Source organism: Oreochromis niloticus, linkage group LG11, assembly GCF_001858045.2.
Source record: "Oreochromis niloticus isolate F11D_XX linkage group LG11, O_niloticus_UMD_NMBU, whole genome shotgun sequence".
Taxonomy (NCBI): domain Eukaryota; kingdom Metazoa; phylum Chordata; class Actinopteri; order Cichliformes; family Cichlidae; genus Oreochromis; species Oreochromis niloticus.
In genome coordinates, this window is record NC_031976.2 from 34,668,690 (window position 1) to 34,687,718 (window position 19,029).

At 38.4% G+C, this 19,029-nt stretch overlaps 1 protein-coding gene across 4 annotated transcripts in view; it reads right to left on the reverse strand.

Moving 5' to 3' along the window:
- Nucleotides 1-19,029, reverse strand: part of ntrk1 (neurotrophic tyrosine kinase, receptor, type 1) — a 49,801-nt gene that overhangs the window by 3,669 nt on the left and 27,103 nt on the right. For all 4 annotated transcript variants that reach the window (XM_025911547.1, XM_005472826.3, XM_025911548.1 and 1 more), the window contains 4 exons: nt 17,231-17,361; nt 15,119-15,291; nt 7,896-8,136; nt 4,900-5,058 (listed from right to left, as the gene is read on the reverse strand). In XM_025911547.1, the coding sequence (XP_025767332.1) occupies nt 4,900-5,058; nt 7,896-8,136; nt 15,119-15,291; nt 17,231-17,361 (704 nt within the window). The remainder of the gene's footprint in view (nt 1-4,899; nt 5,059-7,895; nt 8,137-15,118; nt 15,292-17,230; nt 17,362-19,029) is intronic.

Sequence of the window (19,029 nt, forward strand, 5' to 3'; positions counted from 1 at the left end):
TTCACCTGAATACAGCTGAGGATAACAATTATCTGTATGGTGCTAAAAGCACTAAAAACATTTTAAACTCTAGCACTAAGTGTCCTTGGTACTCCCTCCAAACCTCAAGCATGCAAGCACACATTTAGTCTCTAAATGAAATGTTTATGCTGCTCGGTTTATTGCCCAGAATCCCAGGATGACAAAACATCGTTCCTGGAAAGAGATGCTGTTTATTTTTTTAAGTTTAGTACTTCGAAGATGCGAGGCCCTTCTGTAGAATTACTCCGTACTAATAGAAGTCGACCAGATGCATCATCATTGTACCAGAGTCAAGTTAAATCCTATTTTCAGTCCTTTATTCGGTCAGAATGTGAAAATACGTTAGGATGTAAAACAAACAGAATGCAGCTTTAAATCAATGAAAGCTTATATTTAATTGAAAATACAACTGAAAGCACAAAGCCTATCAACTGCATCACCTCATACTAAGCTTTTGTGAGCTGTATTTCTGAAAGTTAAATGTGTTGAGTAACTCTCCAAATGTTTCGACTTCAGGCATGCCTGTCGAGCACTCACACTCTTTGGGTGGAGTTATGAAAGAGTGCTGCTTCTTCTCTGGTGCGCCTGCTTTAAGGAAAGTAGCCTTAAAGGATCCGTCTTGGTGTTTTTAACTTGCATTTGTGGGTGCTGTGAAAAAATGTGTTCACCGACAAAGGTTTTCAGATATTTGCCACCTGAAGGTCATTTATTCAGCCTCGTCACTTGCAGAGACTTCTCTGGATTCTCTGAAGCTTTAATGATAACAAAAGACAGAGGCATGTCATTGTTAGGCTGTGAAACTATTTTTCCACACAAATCTTTTACACAGCACTGAACCTCCAACTGATAAAGAAAAGGAAAGATTCTCCTCTGTGAGATGTATCCTTACATTTTATTTTTTTTTAAACATGTTGCTATCATCAGATTTAAATATTTAAATATGAGCATTGAATACTTTGTAATATATAGAGTTGGGGGTTAGATGCTTTGGTAGCCAGTGATAATAACTGGAAAGTAAATAAAGTAACAATACCACAAAGTAGAAATTTATATTTGAATATACTGAAAGGACCATAAAGACTATTATTCAGTATTACAGCATGGATGTATACCTACATGCTGCAGCTGGTAAAACTTAGATATTTTTAATAACTGTATACACTGCTGGAAAAATACAACAGCTGATACATTTATAAAAGTTAGTAATAGCAAAAACATTCAAAGAAAAAACCTTTGAAGAGTGAGATAAATGTAAACCATATAACGCCAACCTTAAAAGAGCATGCAATAGATTCATTCACCGAGACTTTCTGAACCACCAAAAATCTATGTGCTGCACCAAGGACAATATTTTTTAATAAACAGCACAATAACCTCACTATCTACAGATTCACGGATATGTGTCAATTAGCGGCGACCTCGGAGTCAAATGAGAGCCACCGAAATATGAACAACCTCCAGCTCAGACACTAATGGCTGCAATGACTGATTCAGTTCACACGCTCTTGTTGCTTAGTGAATAAATCACTGTCGAGGATTAGAGGGAGGATTTCACTGTGCTCTGCGACTCTCTTCTCCATTGTTAACCTCGGCCTGTTCCAGTGAACACAAGAGGCCTGTTGCTGCTCAGCCACTTTGCACCAAAATGGTCTATCAATCAGAATGTAGACTCATGCTGTCCGCTGCCGTCACAGCGTGTCACGTCAGTATTTTGGGATGATTTATTTCCACCACTGACTTTTTAGGCAACATGATAATTTCACCTGTCCTTCATTGGACGAGACAGATTAGGCTAACGAGGTTACGGCTCATTGGCCAGGGGCAAAAATGAAAGCCAATGAGATTAGAATCGAGTGCAAAGGAAAAGTGATCTACCCTTCTCTTGAAAGGAGAGAGGGCTACGGCCTGTAATAGCATCGCTGTGGTCACAATGGAGTCCCACTTCTTGGTGCTTGAGCTGAAAAGGCTAGACTGGACCGCCCTTAATTACTATGAATTTATTGATTAGTTTAAGAGCACCGGGTAAAGTATCTGAGACTGCAGTGAAAATGTTTTGTTTTGCAAGTTTAAATTACGTGAAGGCACCAAAACACTTCAGGCTGCTATTTACAGAAGTGTTTGCATTAGCGCACGTTCAAGAATGAAGTTACTTCAAGCTGACTTCATTTATTAAAAGAACAAAAGACTCAACAAATTACTTACAAACTCCACACAACAGTGACAAAAGTTCTTTCTCATGCTCTGATTTAACTTTATATAAACATTGTCTGCTTTTTTTTACGTCTGCAAGTACGAATCATGACGCAAACTACAATCAGCTGGACTAGCTTGTTACCTTGTTGTTAGCTTGTTGACTAGCTTACCTCGTTAGCCTGATTAAAAAAAAAGTGTAAAAACGGAAAAGCAAGCTATCAAGTTGTGCATAAGTGAAATTTTTTAAAGATTTCAGTTAACTATTTTTCTGTAGCCTACTTAACATGTTTGCTAGTATATGCTATTAGCAGCACAGTCAGAATTTACATTAAACATGTTTTCCACAACATGCCGACCACCACTCATGCAGTCTGTTTGAATTGTTCTGACATCATCTTAAGTTACATCAAAATAAATTGTTGAAATCAGGAAATCTGAGCACACAGTGTTGAACTTTTTTAGCCTTGAGGCTAAAAAAGTGAAATACTACAGCCTGAACATGAGAGCAGTGAGGAAGCACTCTGCAAAAACCTAGACCTAGCAACTCTTTCTGGGCAAGGCCACATACATCAACACAAACCACGTAAAAAGGATATCTAGTTTATGTCCAGCAGCCCTGCATAGATCATAATCCTTAAAAAAAAATCAGTGAATCCTTGAGGGGTAATAACTGTAGTGAGTGCTTTTTCTTTCCTATAAAAAATTTTCAGATATCATTTTTGGAAACATTTTGAACATTTGGTAATTGCTCATTTGAAATCCGACGGAAAATTGGAATGGAGGAGTGATATGATGTGCATGTCTGCATATAAAACATAAAGCTCAGAAAAAACCACTGTGAAGTGGACGAGACTGCCCGGCTACATTCATGGCTGTAACTACCGGTAGCTATAAGGTTACCAAAGTCTGGACCTCAGTAATTAAAAGTAAGTAAATACTGTATATTGTTATGAATCACGATGTGAGATGGCTTTTATGCATGACTCAGTGAAATGATAACTGGTTGTTGTAGGTATAAGAAGTGAATCACAGACACAGGAGGGTTAGGGCCGTTGAGTAGCCTTCTCCTTTGTGCCATTTTAATTTCAAGTAAAAGAAAAATTTTACAGTATTTTTATTTAATTGTTTTATATTGTCTATAAAACAATTGTCTCATTGTCTCTTTTACAGAGGCGTGTAAAAGAGACAAGCTGTATAAAATTAAGTCCTTAAACAGTGTTTAAAATTTATGATTTTGATTGAATTGCAACTGTAGGACTTTCTAGCGCAGGTGCTAACCCTAAAATATTATACATTACAAGAAAAAAATGTGGACCTCACTCATTTCTAAAGCCCGGTTACACCCATGGCCACACTGTGAATGGTTTTCCTCCTTTCTAGCCAACCAGTGGGACTAAACTAACTAGTTATTTGCTCCAGCTTCATATTATTTCCCAATAAATGAGTGCTGTCAGTCTTGTCATCTAAAGAAACTTTCAAACCTAACTTGTTTGGTCCACACTTACTTTTCAGTCTGACATAAACTAACACTTCAAATGTGAAACCTCTCCTTGACCCTGGTCCAGACCAAACAACCAAAGTCTTAGAGGGACTTTGGTCCAGATCCGACTGAAACTTAGTTTTTACACTAGCTGGGATATCATACCATGACAGCAAATCAAGTTTGTACTGAAATAAGGTGTGTTGACATCAAAGTCAAAAAACTAATCAAAGTGACACAGCTCGTAGGTGTTTATGGCTGAGGGAGAGAATGTCACAGACAACATATAAAGAGGAAGGACTGGAGCTCTATGATAACCCCAGAGATGGAGGTTGTCCCACCCTTGACCCCAAATGAACCAATATTCATGTTGTTGCAACAGTGAAGTTGCAAACATCTACTACTACTTGTTAAACTACTAAATATTTTTTTGGTTTATTGTATCCATAACACGAACCAACATGGAATCTGTTCAGTATTTTCAGAAATTAAGCTTTTTTGGTAACGGTATTTTAGGACACAGTCACCACACTTTGTGAAGCTTTTTCAATTAAATTTGAAGGTCATTTTTATGTCCAGGTGACCAATTAAAACTCTGTTCATTTAGATTAAAAACTATGTGCTGATTGAAGGCTAACTGGTGCCATCAGGCACATGACCATCATCAGAACAGTCAGTGTGAAGTACAGAGAGCACACAACCCATGTAGGTAGAGACGGCAGGATGAAGGTACATTAAGTTCTTCACTGGACTGTAGTGTGAAAGCAAAGTTAATTGGAACAAAACTTTGATAGCACTGTCTATTAAAGCTTAGTAATAAAGTGGTAATAGTAGGGTAAAAAGGCAGAAACAAGAATGTAATAATTAATAATAATTTGGTAATTTCTAAGTTATTACCACTCAATTACAAAGTAATAACCAGTTAATATTCACATTATTACCCCCAGTTTTGTGCCCTTATTATCTCGTTACATAAATGTTGGTGGAATATTACTGTAACCACTGTTGCTACCATGATATTAGTTTGATATTAACTGGTTATTACTTTGTAATTGAGTGGTAATAACTTAGAAATTACCACATTATTACATTCTTGTTTCTGCCTTGTTACCACGTTATTACCACATTATTACCGAGCTATAATAGAAAGGGCTACCGAAATTTTGTAATGCAATTTTATAATGTCTTTTTCCACTGCAACCCACCTCGCTATTGGACAGCTGATACCATGGCTGTTTCCCATAGGTGAAGATCTCCCAGAGGACCACGCCAAAGCTCCAGATGTCGCTCTCCGTCGTGAACTTCCTGTACATGATGCTCTCAGGGGGCATCCAGCGGATTGGGAGCATTGTACGTCCACCCACCTGAAGATGAAGAACCGAATGCTAAGTGAACTTTAATTATGGAAACCTTAATTAGCTTTGTTGATGAGATTAAATCTTAAATAGATTTTCCTTTCCACTCATCTTGAGCTGCTTATTACAAGCTGGGAGACCAGCTTGAAATCAAAAATAGGCAGACTGTTTAAAAATTATTACAGTAGTTTAATTTAAAATAAAAAAGGAAAAGGGATTAACTGCCACAAAAATATTATTAGATAGTCTCTTAGGTTTGTAATTTTTATTACATTTATGAGATCTCAACATGCTGTTAATGAGTAAAACCCTTTCACTGGCACGTGAAAACAGGAATGAACCTTTCTCACTTCTGAGAAAAAAAAAATCATGCTGTAACAGATTCGAGCGATTTTCAAATTCTCAAATCCCACCAAGGGGAAGCAACATGAAAAAGCCCAGTGCTATTATTCAGCCGGTTTGACTGTAGTTTTTAAAAGTACACACTCCACAGTCTCTCAAAGGTTATGCTGCGATTTACAGATCCAAAATGCACGACATACTTTGCTCCTGCAGTTTAAATCGCTTCAGGAGAAGACAAAGCACATGTGCTTCTTATCTTATTCAGTTTAAAGGAAACATTGTTACACTTGTATGTATTTTTCAGAATATGACCACAATGTATTATGTAGCTTAATCATAAAAACCCATTAGGCATTTTTAACAGATTTAATAGTTGATTAGGACATGCTTTTTCTCCTTAGACAACATCATGTTTTCACCCTCACACAAGAAAATTTGAAATATCTCTCTTCTTACGAGAGTAGAGAAGAAGTTCAATATTAGTACTTGATCTATAATACTTCAAAGTACAAATCCAAAACACTGAGTTCAATAAGACAAGGAGTGGGCCTATTATACCTATTCAGTCTCCTGTCTGAGTTTCAGACAGTTTTTTCTACTCCCGGTTTGTTATGATGCAGCAGAGAGCAGGTGTTCTAAATAGCGGTCATCTCATGAAAACAGCTCTGGCCATGAACACAGAAGCCCGAATTACCTGTTCCTGTTCAAATATTTGATTTGTGTGAAGCAGCCAAGGGAGCTTAAACAGTTGCTTTCAGGTAGTGGACGAACTGTTGGACTGTACCAAGGTCTGGTATAAGATAAAAAAGGATTATTTTGAACTCTGAATTGTGTTAAGCTACTTTAACAGACCCAAGGATAAATGTATGAAGATGAAAATGAGGATAATAAAAGTCAAATAAAACAGTACAGCTGTGTTTACACATGCACTGCTGCCCTCACTTTTCAGAGAAACACAAGGCAGAAAGGAAACAATCTTTAACCTGCAGCCTCACTTGTCTGCGTGATGTCAGATTGGGAATTCACAGCTTGCGAGTGGTTGCACTGTTTCCTGTCCAAACCAGATTAAGTATTTCCAGTACTGAGAGCAGATCAGAACCCCTGCTGTGTGTTACATGTGATAAAGGAACAGCTCACCTTGATTTGTTTATAAGGTCTTAAGTGTTTCACACGTTCAAATCTTTTATCTGCTTTGTTAGGTGAATGTGTAAACTACTGCTTCTTTGTAAAGTAGGTCCTATATATATTCCAAAATCCATCACTTGAATTATGCAGAATATTTTCTAAAAAGCAATCACCACAAATACATTCACACAGCTGTAGGATAACAGCAGTCTTCAGTTGGACTTTTAAAAATATATCTAACTATTATTTTTATTGTTTCATATACTGGATTAGAGCTTTTCACACTCACATATTTCACAAGATTACAGTCAAATACTCAGAGTGACAACAAGCTTTTTGCATCTTTAAACTTTTGGCTTGAAGAATAAGCAACAATTTTGGTCACGGTTTTAAAACTTTATCCTGTAACCAACAGTAGGAAAGCTTCAAAGTCAAAATAGCCTGGGACAAAACTGCAATCTCACAATGTGACTGTATATAAATGATGGCCATGATGGCGCCCATTGTTTCAAGTCAAGTCCTGTTTCTAACAGTTCAAGCTGAACATTTGCTCATCACCATCGAAGCTTCTGTAAATCACTCTTGATGAGTTGATTGCTAGCTCTACCATCGTTTATTGTCATTTTTCACTTTAATGGTGACCATCATTTACAAAATTAATATCCTTATATTCATTAAGACCTGAAAATGGCTGAAAACGGCAACATAATAAATAAAGATATCAGAAAAATGTTCACTGAGGCCACAACGTGAGAAATAGTTGCACTTTCTCACAGATTTCTTTACAGTTTAACTTCTCTCAAATCCGCTGGCCATTAAAGAATGTGGCATTAATGAACTTCCACACTGGAACTTCCAGTTCTTGCTAATCAGTTAACAGAACTACAGTCTAATACATGCAGGTATGTGGGGGTATGTACGAGGGAAGAAAGACCCCCCAAAACACAGATAAATGTAAAATGTATCAAATGAAATGTCTGGGATTCTAAAGAAGTGAAAATCTGGTTTCACTTGGGGAACCAGAATATTGTTTGCATGATGTGTCCTCCTGTTGCGACCCAGACTGCAACAAAGAGGGATTAGCCTGGAAACCAACAATGGAGTAATTGCAGTTTGATTGCATGTATTCATCATACGGTTTACATACTTCAAACTTCCTGTTGGACCGAAATTTATTAGATCGGCGTCAAACAGTGTTGCTTGCAGTAAACTGAAATTGCTGAAATCTTGCTTTTAGTGACAAACATGTCAGAGCAGATAAAATAGAAACAACTGGCAAGGCAGCAGTGAATTAAATGAGAAATATTTCTGTCTTGTTTAAATTTACCGTCCCATTAAGAATAACAGTCAAGTATTCCTTTTATGTTTGAGCCGCTTACCCGATAGTAATCCGTGCTGTAGATGTCTCTGGACATGCCAAAGTCTCCAATTTTGACCACCAGACCCTCTCCAACCAGACAGTTGCGAGTTGCCAGGTCACGGTGGACGAAGTGCAGCGATGCGAGGTAGACCATGCCTGAGGCAATCTGAGCAGCGATGTGCAGCATCTGAGGCAGAGTGAGCTCACCCAGCGGGGGCATCTTGGACTCATCCAGGATGTGAGCATCAGGGCCGTGAGCTCTACAGGAGACACAAAAAGGACACACAGCTGCTTTATTCCACATCTGTTGGTCTGAATTTATTTTAATATTTTAGCTCCATCAGACTGTAGGAAGTTTCAAAATCTACTCAAAAGAGTTAGAGGCACAGTGTACCTAATGCATCCAAAGCAAATGTTTTGGTCTGTGTTACACTGATTTATGTGGCATTATTAGACTGTTGATACAGATGCATAAGTGTATAAGCAGCAGTTTATTGTAGCTGGATGAGACAGAGGTGGATTCAGATTCTTGGTACACAAATAATTAAGTTCTAAGATATTGGGGGTGGGTTTGAGTGCTTTTCAAAACAGAGATGAGATGATTAATGCCATTGGTTCCAAGGAAACGCAAAGTTCTTCATTCACTGTGTGGACTTTTCTCTTACTTATATAAAAGATTCTGAGAAGTTTAGAGAGGAAAAGAGTGCACATCTGAAAAGCACTACTCTTTGCAGAAGGTCACACGGAAATAGGTTGGGGGCACTGATATAATCTTTAACAATGTGCTGCACAGTTTTAAAAGTGTATTCTGAGTCTTTAATGTCAAATCTGAATTTGAAAAGTAATTACTGCTGTCAAAGTAGAGGGAAAAAGTAGAGACAATTTAATAAAAAGAGTATGAAGTGGATTTACACAACTTGAGTATTTAAAAAAAAAATGTATTTAGTTATTTTCCAGACTAAGAGAACAATAGAAAAAAGTCATATTTTTAAAAAAACAAAACTGACTAATGTTGTCAAGCAGCACAGGCATCTGATGACCAAACTTGTTTGAAGGTTGTCTAGTCTACAAAAGACTTTATATTGAAGTAAGCAGGATAATCATATTTACATGAAGTGAAAAGGTACATTATTGATACCTTCAGACAAATTTATTCTCTGCATTTGATCTGTTTCAGCAGTAAGTCTGTGCTTTACTGCCACGTAAAGAGCGACTTCAGGTGTCGAGCTGCAAATGAGACACTTAATGAGACTCCTCTTTGTTTATAGTGTACAATACTGTAAATCATTTCTGCTCATTAACTATTTGATGATCTATTTTCCTTTTCTTTTGAAATTAATACTTTATTAAATGCACTTTTTCTGCATTAGATGGGAACTTCTGACCACTGTGGACCGTAAACTGAATGAACTGAATGAACTCGACATGCTGCTGATATTCTTCTCTCTTTCTGTTGGCTGTGCAGGTTATCAAACACTTGAATGAGCAATTCAGGCTTTTATAATTTTTTGCTGTAACTATGGCACCAACCTTGGGTGACCTGAAGGACGATGACCTCAGCACACAATCTGCAGATTGAACATTTGTGACATATACGAGCTCTCTAGAACTCCCCAGACATGGTGAGCATGACCACGCCATAATAAAGCCATTTAACAGTGATGCTTAATCAAAAACACAAGGCTTATAATACGCCTACAATTGATTTGCAATAATGCAATTCAGAGATGCAGAGTGCATTAACTCTTCATGGTTTTCGTGGACCATAAACACCCACTCTCACGTCCAACTCCTGCCTAAATGAGCAAATCACAGCTGATGTGTCTCCATCCATCCTAATATCTCTCCTCTCCACTTTGTCCCCTCCTTACAAAGGAAGTTGTCTATACAATCACTATTAGTTTAAAAGGCAGGTGGCAGGGTGGGAAAGCAGCTGCATTGTGGGGTCTCTCGGACATCTCACCCATGCTGTCTGCTGAAAATGCGATTTCCATCCCTTCGTGTACATATATCTCGGGAAAAGTCTGTCCGGGCGCCTCTCTGTGTGTTTTCATTTCCAATCTGCCTCCTGTGGAGGACACCTGGCAGACAGCATCAGCGGCGTCTGCTCTAATCGTTGCGTCAGATGGTTGCCCAGGTGCCAAGTGAGCGCTATTCAGCACTGACCCTTCTCCTTCAGCTCCCCCCAGAGGTTTGCAAAGGTTTTTTAAATGATTGAAAAACAGATTTTAAAGCTCTTCTGTCACCATGTTATGCAACAATTTAAGTGTTATCATTACCTAATTTGCCACATAACCCTTTCTCCGGATAAAAAAAATCAGTTCAGTGCACAGTTCAAGGAATCTTGTCTATTTCTACCCAAGTGCTAAAACACTTGGGTAGTTGAAATTCACTCTCATTTGAAATTATTGATGTGAGGACTTCTTGTAAATAATAAAAACTGACCCATGCCTTGACATGTTGTGAGTCATCCAGGAGATTCAGCTCTTACATGTCTCTCTCTTTGTCTCTCCTTCAGTATCTTTGGTTACTTTTCTTGTGATGGTAAGAATGTTTGGCTTGAGCTCTTGTATGTCTGTTTTTCCCTCATCTGTGAGTCACTCTTTGCCTTCCTGGGTAATAATTTGCATCTCTTTATCCATACTGTAAATTTACAATGCTGTTTTTACTGGTGGGTTGCTATCATTTGTAAGGCACCAGTGGCTCACCTAAGGGCCCTGGGAATGGTTTATATACACAGTGTTTTATGTATAGTATGCAATTTTAATCAGAAAACATTTCCTCTTCTACAACACTCACAATCCTCCACCCGTCATGCACACAATAACAATTATTTTCTTGTCAGCAGTCACTCAAATGAATTATGCTGCTCTCAATTGTTTTTACATCACGTTTGATAAAAAGCAGGGTTTTTTCACATTAATGTTCCAGCTGGTAAAAATCCAACCATGCAGCAACTTCTGTGCGTGAAGAAATGAAGGCACCGCCAGAGTGCCAGAGAAAGTGCAGTTCCTCTAATGGCCACTTGTCATGTCCTCTTAGTCATGTTTGTGACGTTGGTGCTTTTCGGGGCATTTTTAAATGCAATGATCACACATAAGTTTGCTCGTTTTGTGGTTAATTCTACTAACAGAGTCTTTGCTCTTGTTCTGGTGAATTAAACTGTATTTTCTGTGTTACTTAGCATTAATTAGGCAGGTATCCTTGTTCAATTAAGTCATACTATTTTTTTTTCTTTTGCTGATAAAGCTGAAATCTTTGCTACATTCCTCTTTTATGCAGACATTTTTGGATCCAACACCAAGCTACACATGCAGGATTTGAATGGAAGAGGCAAACAGGCTAAAAGTACTGAGCTAATGTAGTCAGTTTACTACCACTGAGGAAAACAGAAACCAAATTACAAGAAGCCTGACTAGACAGGAGTGTATTATTCCTTTCAGTTCTTTTGGTCCGTCTGCATTTTCTGTAAAGACTGTGGAACACTGTACGCATCAACATCAGAGAGCAGAATACAAATTTTCAAACATCAGTTTTATCAGCATTGATTTGGTTTTATTCTCCCGTTTCCACCTTGCTTTCTTTTTGTATGAGTTTTCTGTTATGTTTTGTTCTTCTTTCTAACTTTTATTTGTTTCTATTATATTGTTCTGTAATATTATATATTGTTTTGTTTTTAGGTTGCTTTTAAGATCTAGCTGGGGACTACAGATGAAAATCAGCCCATGGCTAACTCTGGTGCATTCACAGAAATTTTTATTGATGTGCACTGTCTTTATCTAGCAGTGGAGGCGTTTTCTGCGGTACGCATCTAAACAATAATGTGGCTAAAATGTTATTTCAGGACTACAAAATTAGGCCATCCTCTTATCCATCCCATCCTCACCTATCCTCCCAGGTATCCCTGCTGGATGTGTGTGCAGATTTAGCTTCACAAACCTCTCAAACAACGTTTATATGTGTGACTAAGGAGATGCACACCAGCTTACAACTCTCTAGCTTTCTCCTCACAGTGCCAACTGTTAACTGCATGAATGACATACAGGTGAAGGTTTTAGCTTGCTGACAAAGAAAATTATGAGAAAGAAGACGAATCTCCTTTTATATCTAATGAAATGAAAACAAGACTACAATACATATACCTGGCATGGAAATTATCGGACTAAAATGCTTTTGGTATAATATCTGGGTTCTTGTTGTTTGTCAGCTGGTTTGGTTGGAGTGTTTTAATATGTGAATAAAGTTTGGTTAGTTTTTCTTAAAGTAGATGGTCTTCAGTGTTTGTGAGTTTCAACACTGGAGTGAAATGTATTTCTTCCTGTTTCAAATTCAGCAAACTGGTCTATACATTTACCGACACATTAGGTTCACAGAATCATAAGAGGAAGGGAAGAAAAATTATTATGTAAAATAATTAATAGATGATGTTAAAGGTGAGCCGGTGATTCATGTGAAATGCTTGACTTGAAAAGAAACACATGCCAAATTTCAGAGAGATTTAAAATCACCCTGGTTGTTTCTGGGTCTCCAAATAATCTAAATACCGTTCAAACGGACCTCGGAAACCTTAAAGTGTGGAGAGGGAGGAAACGCAGCCGCCTCAAAAATATCAAATATAATCGTCTGTAAAGTCGAGCGCAAACACTTCCACGGCTGTCCTCATGACTCCTTGTGGCATTTCTACTTAAACACACAAAATCCACCGATACGCTGAGTGACCGGCGGAACCGCACATGCTGCACTGAGGTCAGCTGAGTGGGTTTAACTTTTAAACACACATCACGTTTGAGTGATAAAAGCAGTGCAGCTCACAGATGGCAGCTTTTAAGCGAGTCCCATTTTCAACAGCTGAAGCACATCTAAAAGCAGTATATGATCATTTAACAAATTACATATTATGATGTTGTTGTAAACAGATTCAAGTATTGGTACTTGTGTAAGTGGAGGATGGTGCACAAAAAGATAACGAATGACAACACTGTAAAACACTTACATGGTGTAAAATATGTCTAACTGCTCACAAAGACTCCACATTAAATTAATAAACAGGTTTAAATAGCTTTTAACTACATTTACAGTTTAAAAAATATGAAATGTTTGCAGAGCGCTTATAAACCAGGTGGTTCCGACCTGCAGGGGCTTAATGGATATAACCAGCAGGGGGGAAGTGAGGGTTGAGACAATGGGAAACACTGTTTTAAATTCTTTGGTCTTAAAAAAAACAGGTAATGAAAAATGTTCACACCTGAGGTGCAGAGTCAAATATTTAAAGATATTCATTACATTAACAAATGTTCTTTAGAACATTTGAACTTTTCCACATTTTTTTATATCCTGAAAATGATAAAGTTCATTTCTTTCTCGTGAGTGTCCACATGACCATAACAGGCAGCGCAGGTGAAAGTCGGTGTTACTACTTTGGACTCAAGCACAGCATTTAGAGAAATATTCAGATGTTTTGTTATGATACTCAAAACTGAGTGTGGTGCATCCTGCTTCTGTCAGTGTTCCTGCTCGCACAACTTCACTCCACCTGTGCCTGACTGAATTTAATGGGCATAATTAGGAAAAGAACAGATGCTGTAAGGTCTCAAACTCTAGCCCCAAAAAACAGGTAATACTCAAATGGAGGAAGTTTGGAGGAAGTTTCTCTTTTTGGAGATGGAAGGAGCCAGAGTGCAGCACTCCTCTACTCCCCGCTTTATGGTAGAGATGGCCATACGGAAGCCGTTCTTCACTAAAAGACAATTGACAGTCTGCTGGGAGTTTCCTAAAAGGCACCTAAAAGACTTCCAGACCACAAAAAACAAGTCCTCCGGTCTGATCAAACAAAGACTGAACCACTTGGCCACATTTCCCATCAGCACGTGGAGGAAGCCAAAAGCTGAGCTCAATAACACTATCCCTACAGTCAGACAGTGAAAGCAGCTTAACAGTGTTTCTGTCTGCAACAAGACTAAGATAATATAAGTATTCATACGTATTCAGCCCAGTCAAGATAAAGGTAAAGATGGAAATACAGAGAGTAATCTTGAATGAAAACTCTCAGGCTGAGGTGAGGATTTACATTTCAATGACCCAAAGCAGTCAGAAAAACACAGAAGTGGTTTTGGTGAAAGTGAAAATTTCAGTGTCCCGGCAGCATCTTGTGCATCTCTGCTCAAAAACTCGTTGAGCTGCCTGGCAAAGCTTGGACAATTCTCCCAAAAAGGAAAGCAGGAACCTCCAAAACGTGCCAAATTTGTAGAATTGTTCAAAGAAGCCTTCAGTTTTTACCGCATATTGGGAAGGTCTCGATATATGTGAAGGTCTGAAAATAAAAAACTAGTCCCAGTAAAACCGTTAGGACAGTGATGACCTCTGACTGCTAATGTGTCTGGGTGTTTTGGCTCTATGATGTGCAGCATCAGCACCGTGTAGGCAGTGTGGACACATAAAGTCTTCCCTTATCTGGAGAGACAACGTGAGAGAGTTCTCTTTGATATCAAGTGAAATTAGTAAAATAACAAATAATTGTGTCAATATTTCATACTATTCACCTCAACAATTATTCCTGCACAAGGGCAAATCTGATCTCCTGATAAATTCAATGACAAAATGCTTCATCCAAGTACTAATAGGAGGGTATGAGTACTCTCTTAGTCTTTTATGAAGTTTAGATGAAATAACTCAAAAAGTTGAATCAAGCATCAAATGAGTCTGAAACATAGCAACATGTGAAAAAAACCTACAAACTTTCCAAATGCAGTAAATCAGCCGAACAAATCAGCAAACATTCACATGTCACAGCCAGAAACAGTTTTTCTTTTAGCACTTGCTCTTTAAAAATACTTCAGCTTGTAAATGACAGCAATTAATCAAGGATAAAACATTTATTTAATCAAATAATTGATTAATCGGCTATTCATTTTAGCTTTAGTGATGACTGAATCATATTTATCTGCTTCCGTTTGCGTTGCGTGCTGTAACACTGTCACACTTTGATGGCTCGCTGAGACACTTTCTTACTGAGATTTTCGGGGCTTCTGCTGTAAAAAAAAGGCAATGAGGTGTTTGTAATAACTTCTTTTGTTGCGTCTCTGCTGCCTTTCATCCAGTACTTTTTCTGAGCCACACAGACGAGCAACATATTCAAAGGCTAATATTTGTTGGGAAAATCTACAACACACTTTATGATCACAGAAAGGATCAGCATTTTGTTCAGCAGGCATGGTCTGATGTGGAGTTCGTACTGTTACATACCGAAGAAAGCGGTTCAGGTCTCCGTGCCTCATGTATTCAAACACCATGGCCAGCGGCTCTCCGTCGGTACAGACGCCGTAGAACCGCACAATGTGCTGGTGTTGGAGCACCGTCAGCAGCTCCGCCTCCCGCTGGAAGTCCTGCCGGGTGGACTCATTTGCGTCCTTCAGAGTCTGTGAATACGCGCAGATTGTACTTTTCCATTAACACTAGAAGCTCTATTGTAGTAAACAATTGACCAGGCACTCGGCTGCAGCTCTGGTCCTTATTTACTGCTTTTTTTGGGGTCAAAAATGAACGACACTGTATTCAAATTCAAAGTCTTTACTTCTTTACTGTGGTGTTACAGCTGCCTCCTTATCACACAGCTAAGGAAATAATATTAGTTACTTATGTGACGAACAGCTGAATGTATTCATTTGTTATGACATAATAATGAGGCTTTACTTAAATGTAATTATTATTGTTATTATTTTTGTTTGTAAATTATTTTATAAATACAATATGACAATACAACAACACTCTCTCTGTTCCCCCTCTCTCTCTCTCTCTCTCTCTCACTCTCTCCAGATATATATATATACTGTATATATGGAGAGAGAGAGCGAGAGAAAGAGAGAATATGAAGACTTAATATTTTTAAAATTTGTGAAACTGTCGTGTGATATAATTTTGGCACTAAAATCTCTGAGGGAAAAATGTGGAAAAAAGATGAGGATGTTCAATCTGTCTGGGATTATAAAAATGAATTTTTAGATTTCATTTTTAACTTACTGAACGATAATAAATATCTGAATAATATTTCTGCACATAAAGAAAATAAATAAATAAATATATACAGATAAATGAATAAATGTTTCTGATGAGAGGCCCTCATTCTGCTTGAGAAATTAAACCATTAACTCTTTATTTAAAGTGAGCTTTTTATGGTTTTCCTCATTTTTTGGTCAAACATATCAGACTTGAGGCAGTTTTTTCTGTTCTTGGCTCTGTGTGATGTCACGAGTGGATCCCTCAGACCAGCAGCTCTGGCTGTGAGCAGAACAGCTGATCTGATATTTTGTTTGCAAGGAGCAAAGACCAAATAAAGTTAAAGTTAATGTTTCCAGACATATGAATTAGTTTTGCTATTCTTGTTGGCTAAAGTCGTCTCTGTTTCTGTCATTCAGACACCTGCCACAGCCTGTCAGGGACTGCGTTTGGGCTTTTAGACAGGGGTAAAGAAAAGCATTAAAAAAGAATAAATAAATAAAAAGCAGAGTGTTGGATTTATAGCAAAATACACTAATACAAATGACTTTGAACTGTGACAAAGCTAGTGCAGGTGAAAATAAAAATGTGAATTCTTCCTTTTAAAATTTCAAAAGTTACAAATCAACAGATGGTGTGGAGCATAAAAGGAGACTGTCTGTTTAATACATTTTAAAAACAGTTTTATTCTTTGTCTGGGCCTCAAATTTCCCTCCTCAGATCACTGACGATGTGTTATAAAAGCATATGTCTGATTAATGGGATGATAAATCTGAGCCGAGCCATATTCACCATCGCGTTTTTTAATCCGCTGCGGTTTGCATTAACGTGTTGTAACACGAGCCGTGTAGTACATCAGCTGACTGTTCTTAAACAAAAACAACTCTCTGAAACCGCAGGATGTAATTTCAGCATGTGAGTGTATTAACTGTAAGTGCACTGTAGCGTCATGTTTGTTAGTGCTAAGAGCCTTAATGAGGACTTTTAGGGTTTTAGTTTTTTTTAACATAGCGTAGGATAAAAGCAGACTGACACACAGATATTGTCCTAAAGTCTTAAACTGCAAGCCAGTGATATAAGAATAGTGAATTTTACCGTTTGCATAGCAAAAAAAAGGGAACTTGGCGTTACGCTCAATTGTATTAAATAAGCTAATCAGGTTTAAAAGCCAAATGCTGCAGTAATAATCTTTTTTGTGCATTGTAGTTTTGTCAATCACTTCAACATCCTCTGCTCTGCTGCTCAGACCTCATGCTAACTGCTGACATTTTCACTACCGATGCCAATGAACAAAGCCGGATTAATGGTTAAATTACCTTTTAAAAACGGTGGAGAGGATTTTTTTTTTTGGCAGCTACTCACCTTGATGGCTACGAGCATCTTGTCGTTGTCGGGGCTGAGGTTTGCACACTCTGCCAGGTAGACTTTGCCAAACGCTCCTTCCCCCAGCTCCCACTTCAAAACAATATCCTGCCTTTTAATATGCTGGACACCTGAAATCATAAAAACACAAATGACTTAAAAGAAATCTGGGGAAATTCCAAAGATTATCCACCTCAAGCATATAATACAATATTTTCATAAATCCTCCTTTTTTGAGAGACAGGATGAAATTGAAATTAAATCAGAAATCCTGAAAACTTTCACAAAGTCATTTCAAGTCTGAGTAAGCCACAAAGCCCTTTGTTAATCTCAACAACACCAAATAATCCAGGATAATCACCAGGAAAATTAAGGCTCGCTGGTGCAGCCGATGGAAGGCAGTGAAATAAATGTAGAAGGGTGAGAGTGACAGAAACCAAAAGCAAAACAAAGTAGAGAGCATTCACTCGATGGAGAAGTGACACTGAGTTAGATTTATTTCAGAATCTGCCTCAATTCAGTCAGGTGTGTTGAAGTGAAAAGTGGTTCATGTCTTTGGGTTGGTAGTGGAGGGATTCCATTAAACTATAATGCAGATACAGTGGCTTGCAAAAGTATTCGGCCCCCTTGAACTTTCCCACATTTTGTCACATTACAGCCACAAACATGAATCAATTTTATTGGAATTCCAGGTGAAAGACCAATACAAAGTGGTGTACACGTGAGAAGTGGAACGAAAATCATACATGATTTCAAACATTTTTTACAAATAAATAACTGCAAAGTGGGGTGTGTGTAATTATTCAGCCCCCTTTGGTCTGAGTGCAGTCAGTTGCCCATAGACATTGCCTGATGAGTGCTAATGACTAAATAGAGCGCACCTGTGTGTAATCTAATGTCAGTACAAATACAGCTGCTCTGTGACGGCCTCAGAGGTTGTCTAAGAGAATATTGGGAGCAACAACACCATGAAGTCCAAAGAACACACCAGACAGGTCAGGGATAAAGTTATTGAGAAATTTAAAGCAGGCTTAGGCTACAAAAAGATTTCCCAAGCCTTGAACATCCCACGGAGCACTGTTCAAGCCATCATCCAGAAATGGAAGGAGTATGGCACAACTGTAAACCTACCAAGACAAGGCCGTCCACCTAAACTCACAGGCCGAACAAGGAGAGCGCTGATCAGAAATGCAGCCAAGAGGCCCATGGTGACTCTGGACGAGCTGCAGAGATCTACAGCTCAGGTGGGGGAATCTGTCCATAGGACAACTATTAGTCGTGCACTGCACAAAGTTGGCCTTTACGGAAGAGTGGCAAGAAGAAAGCCATTGTTAAAAGAAAACCATAAGAAGTCCCGTTTGCAGTTTGCCACAAGCCATGTGGGGGACACAGCAAACATGTGGAAGAAGGTGCTCTGGTCAGATGAGACCAAAATGGAACTTTTTGGCCAAAATGCAAAACGCTATGTGTGGTGGAAAACTAACACTGCACATCACTCTGAACACACCATCCCCACTGTCAAATATGGTGGTGGCAGCATCATGCTGGAGCTGTTTTGCAAAGAAGAATGGGCAAGGATTTCAGTCTGTAGATGTGCAAAGCTGGTAGAGACATACCCTAAAAGACTGGCAGCTGTAATTGCAGCAAAAGGTGGTTCTACAAAGTATTGACTCAGGGGGCTGAATGATTACGCACACCCCACTTTGCAGTTATTTATTTGTAAAAAATGTTTGGAATCATGTATGATTTTCGTTCCACTTCTCACGTGTGCACCACTTTGTATTGGTCTTTCACCTGGA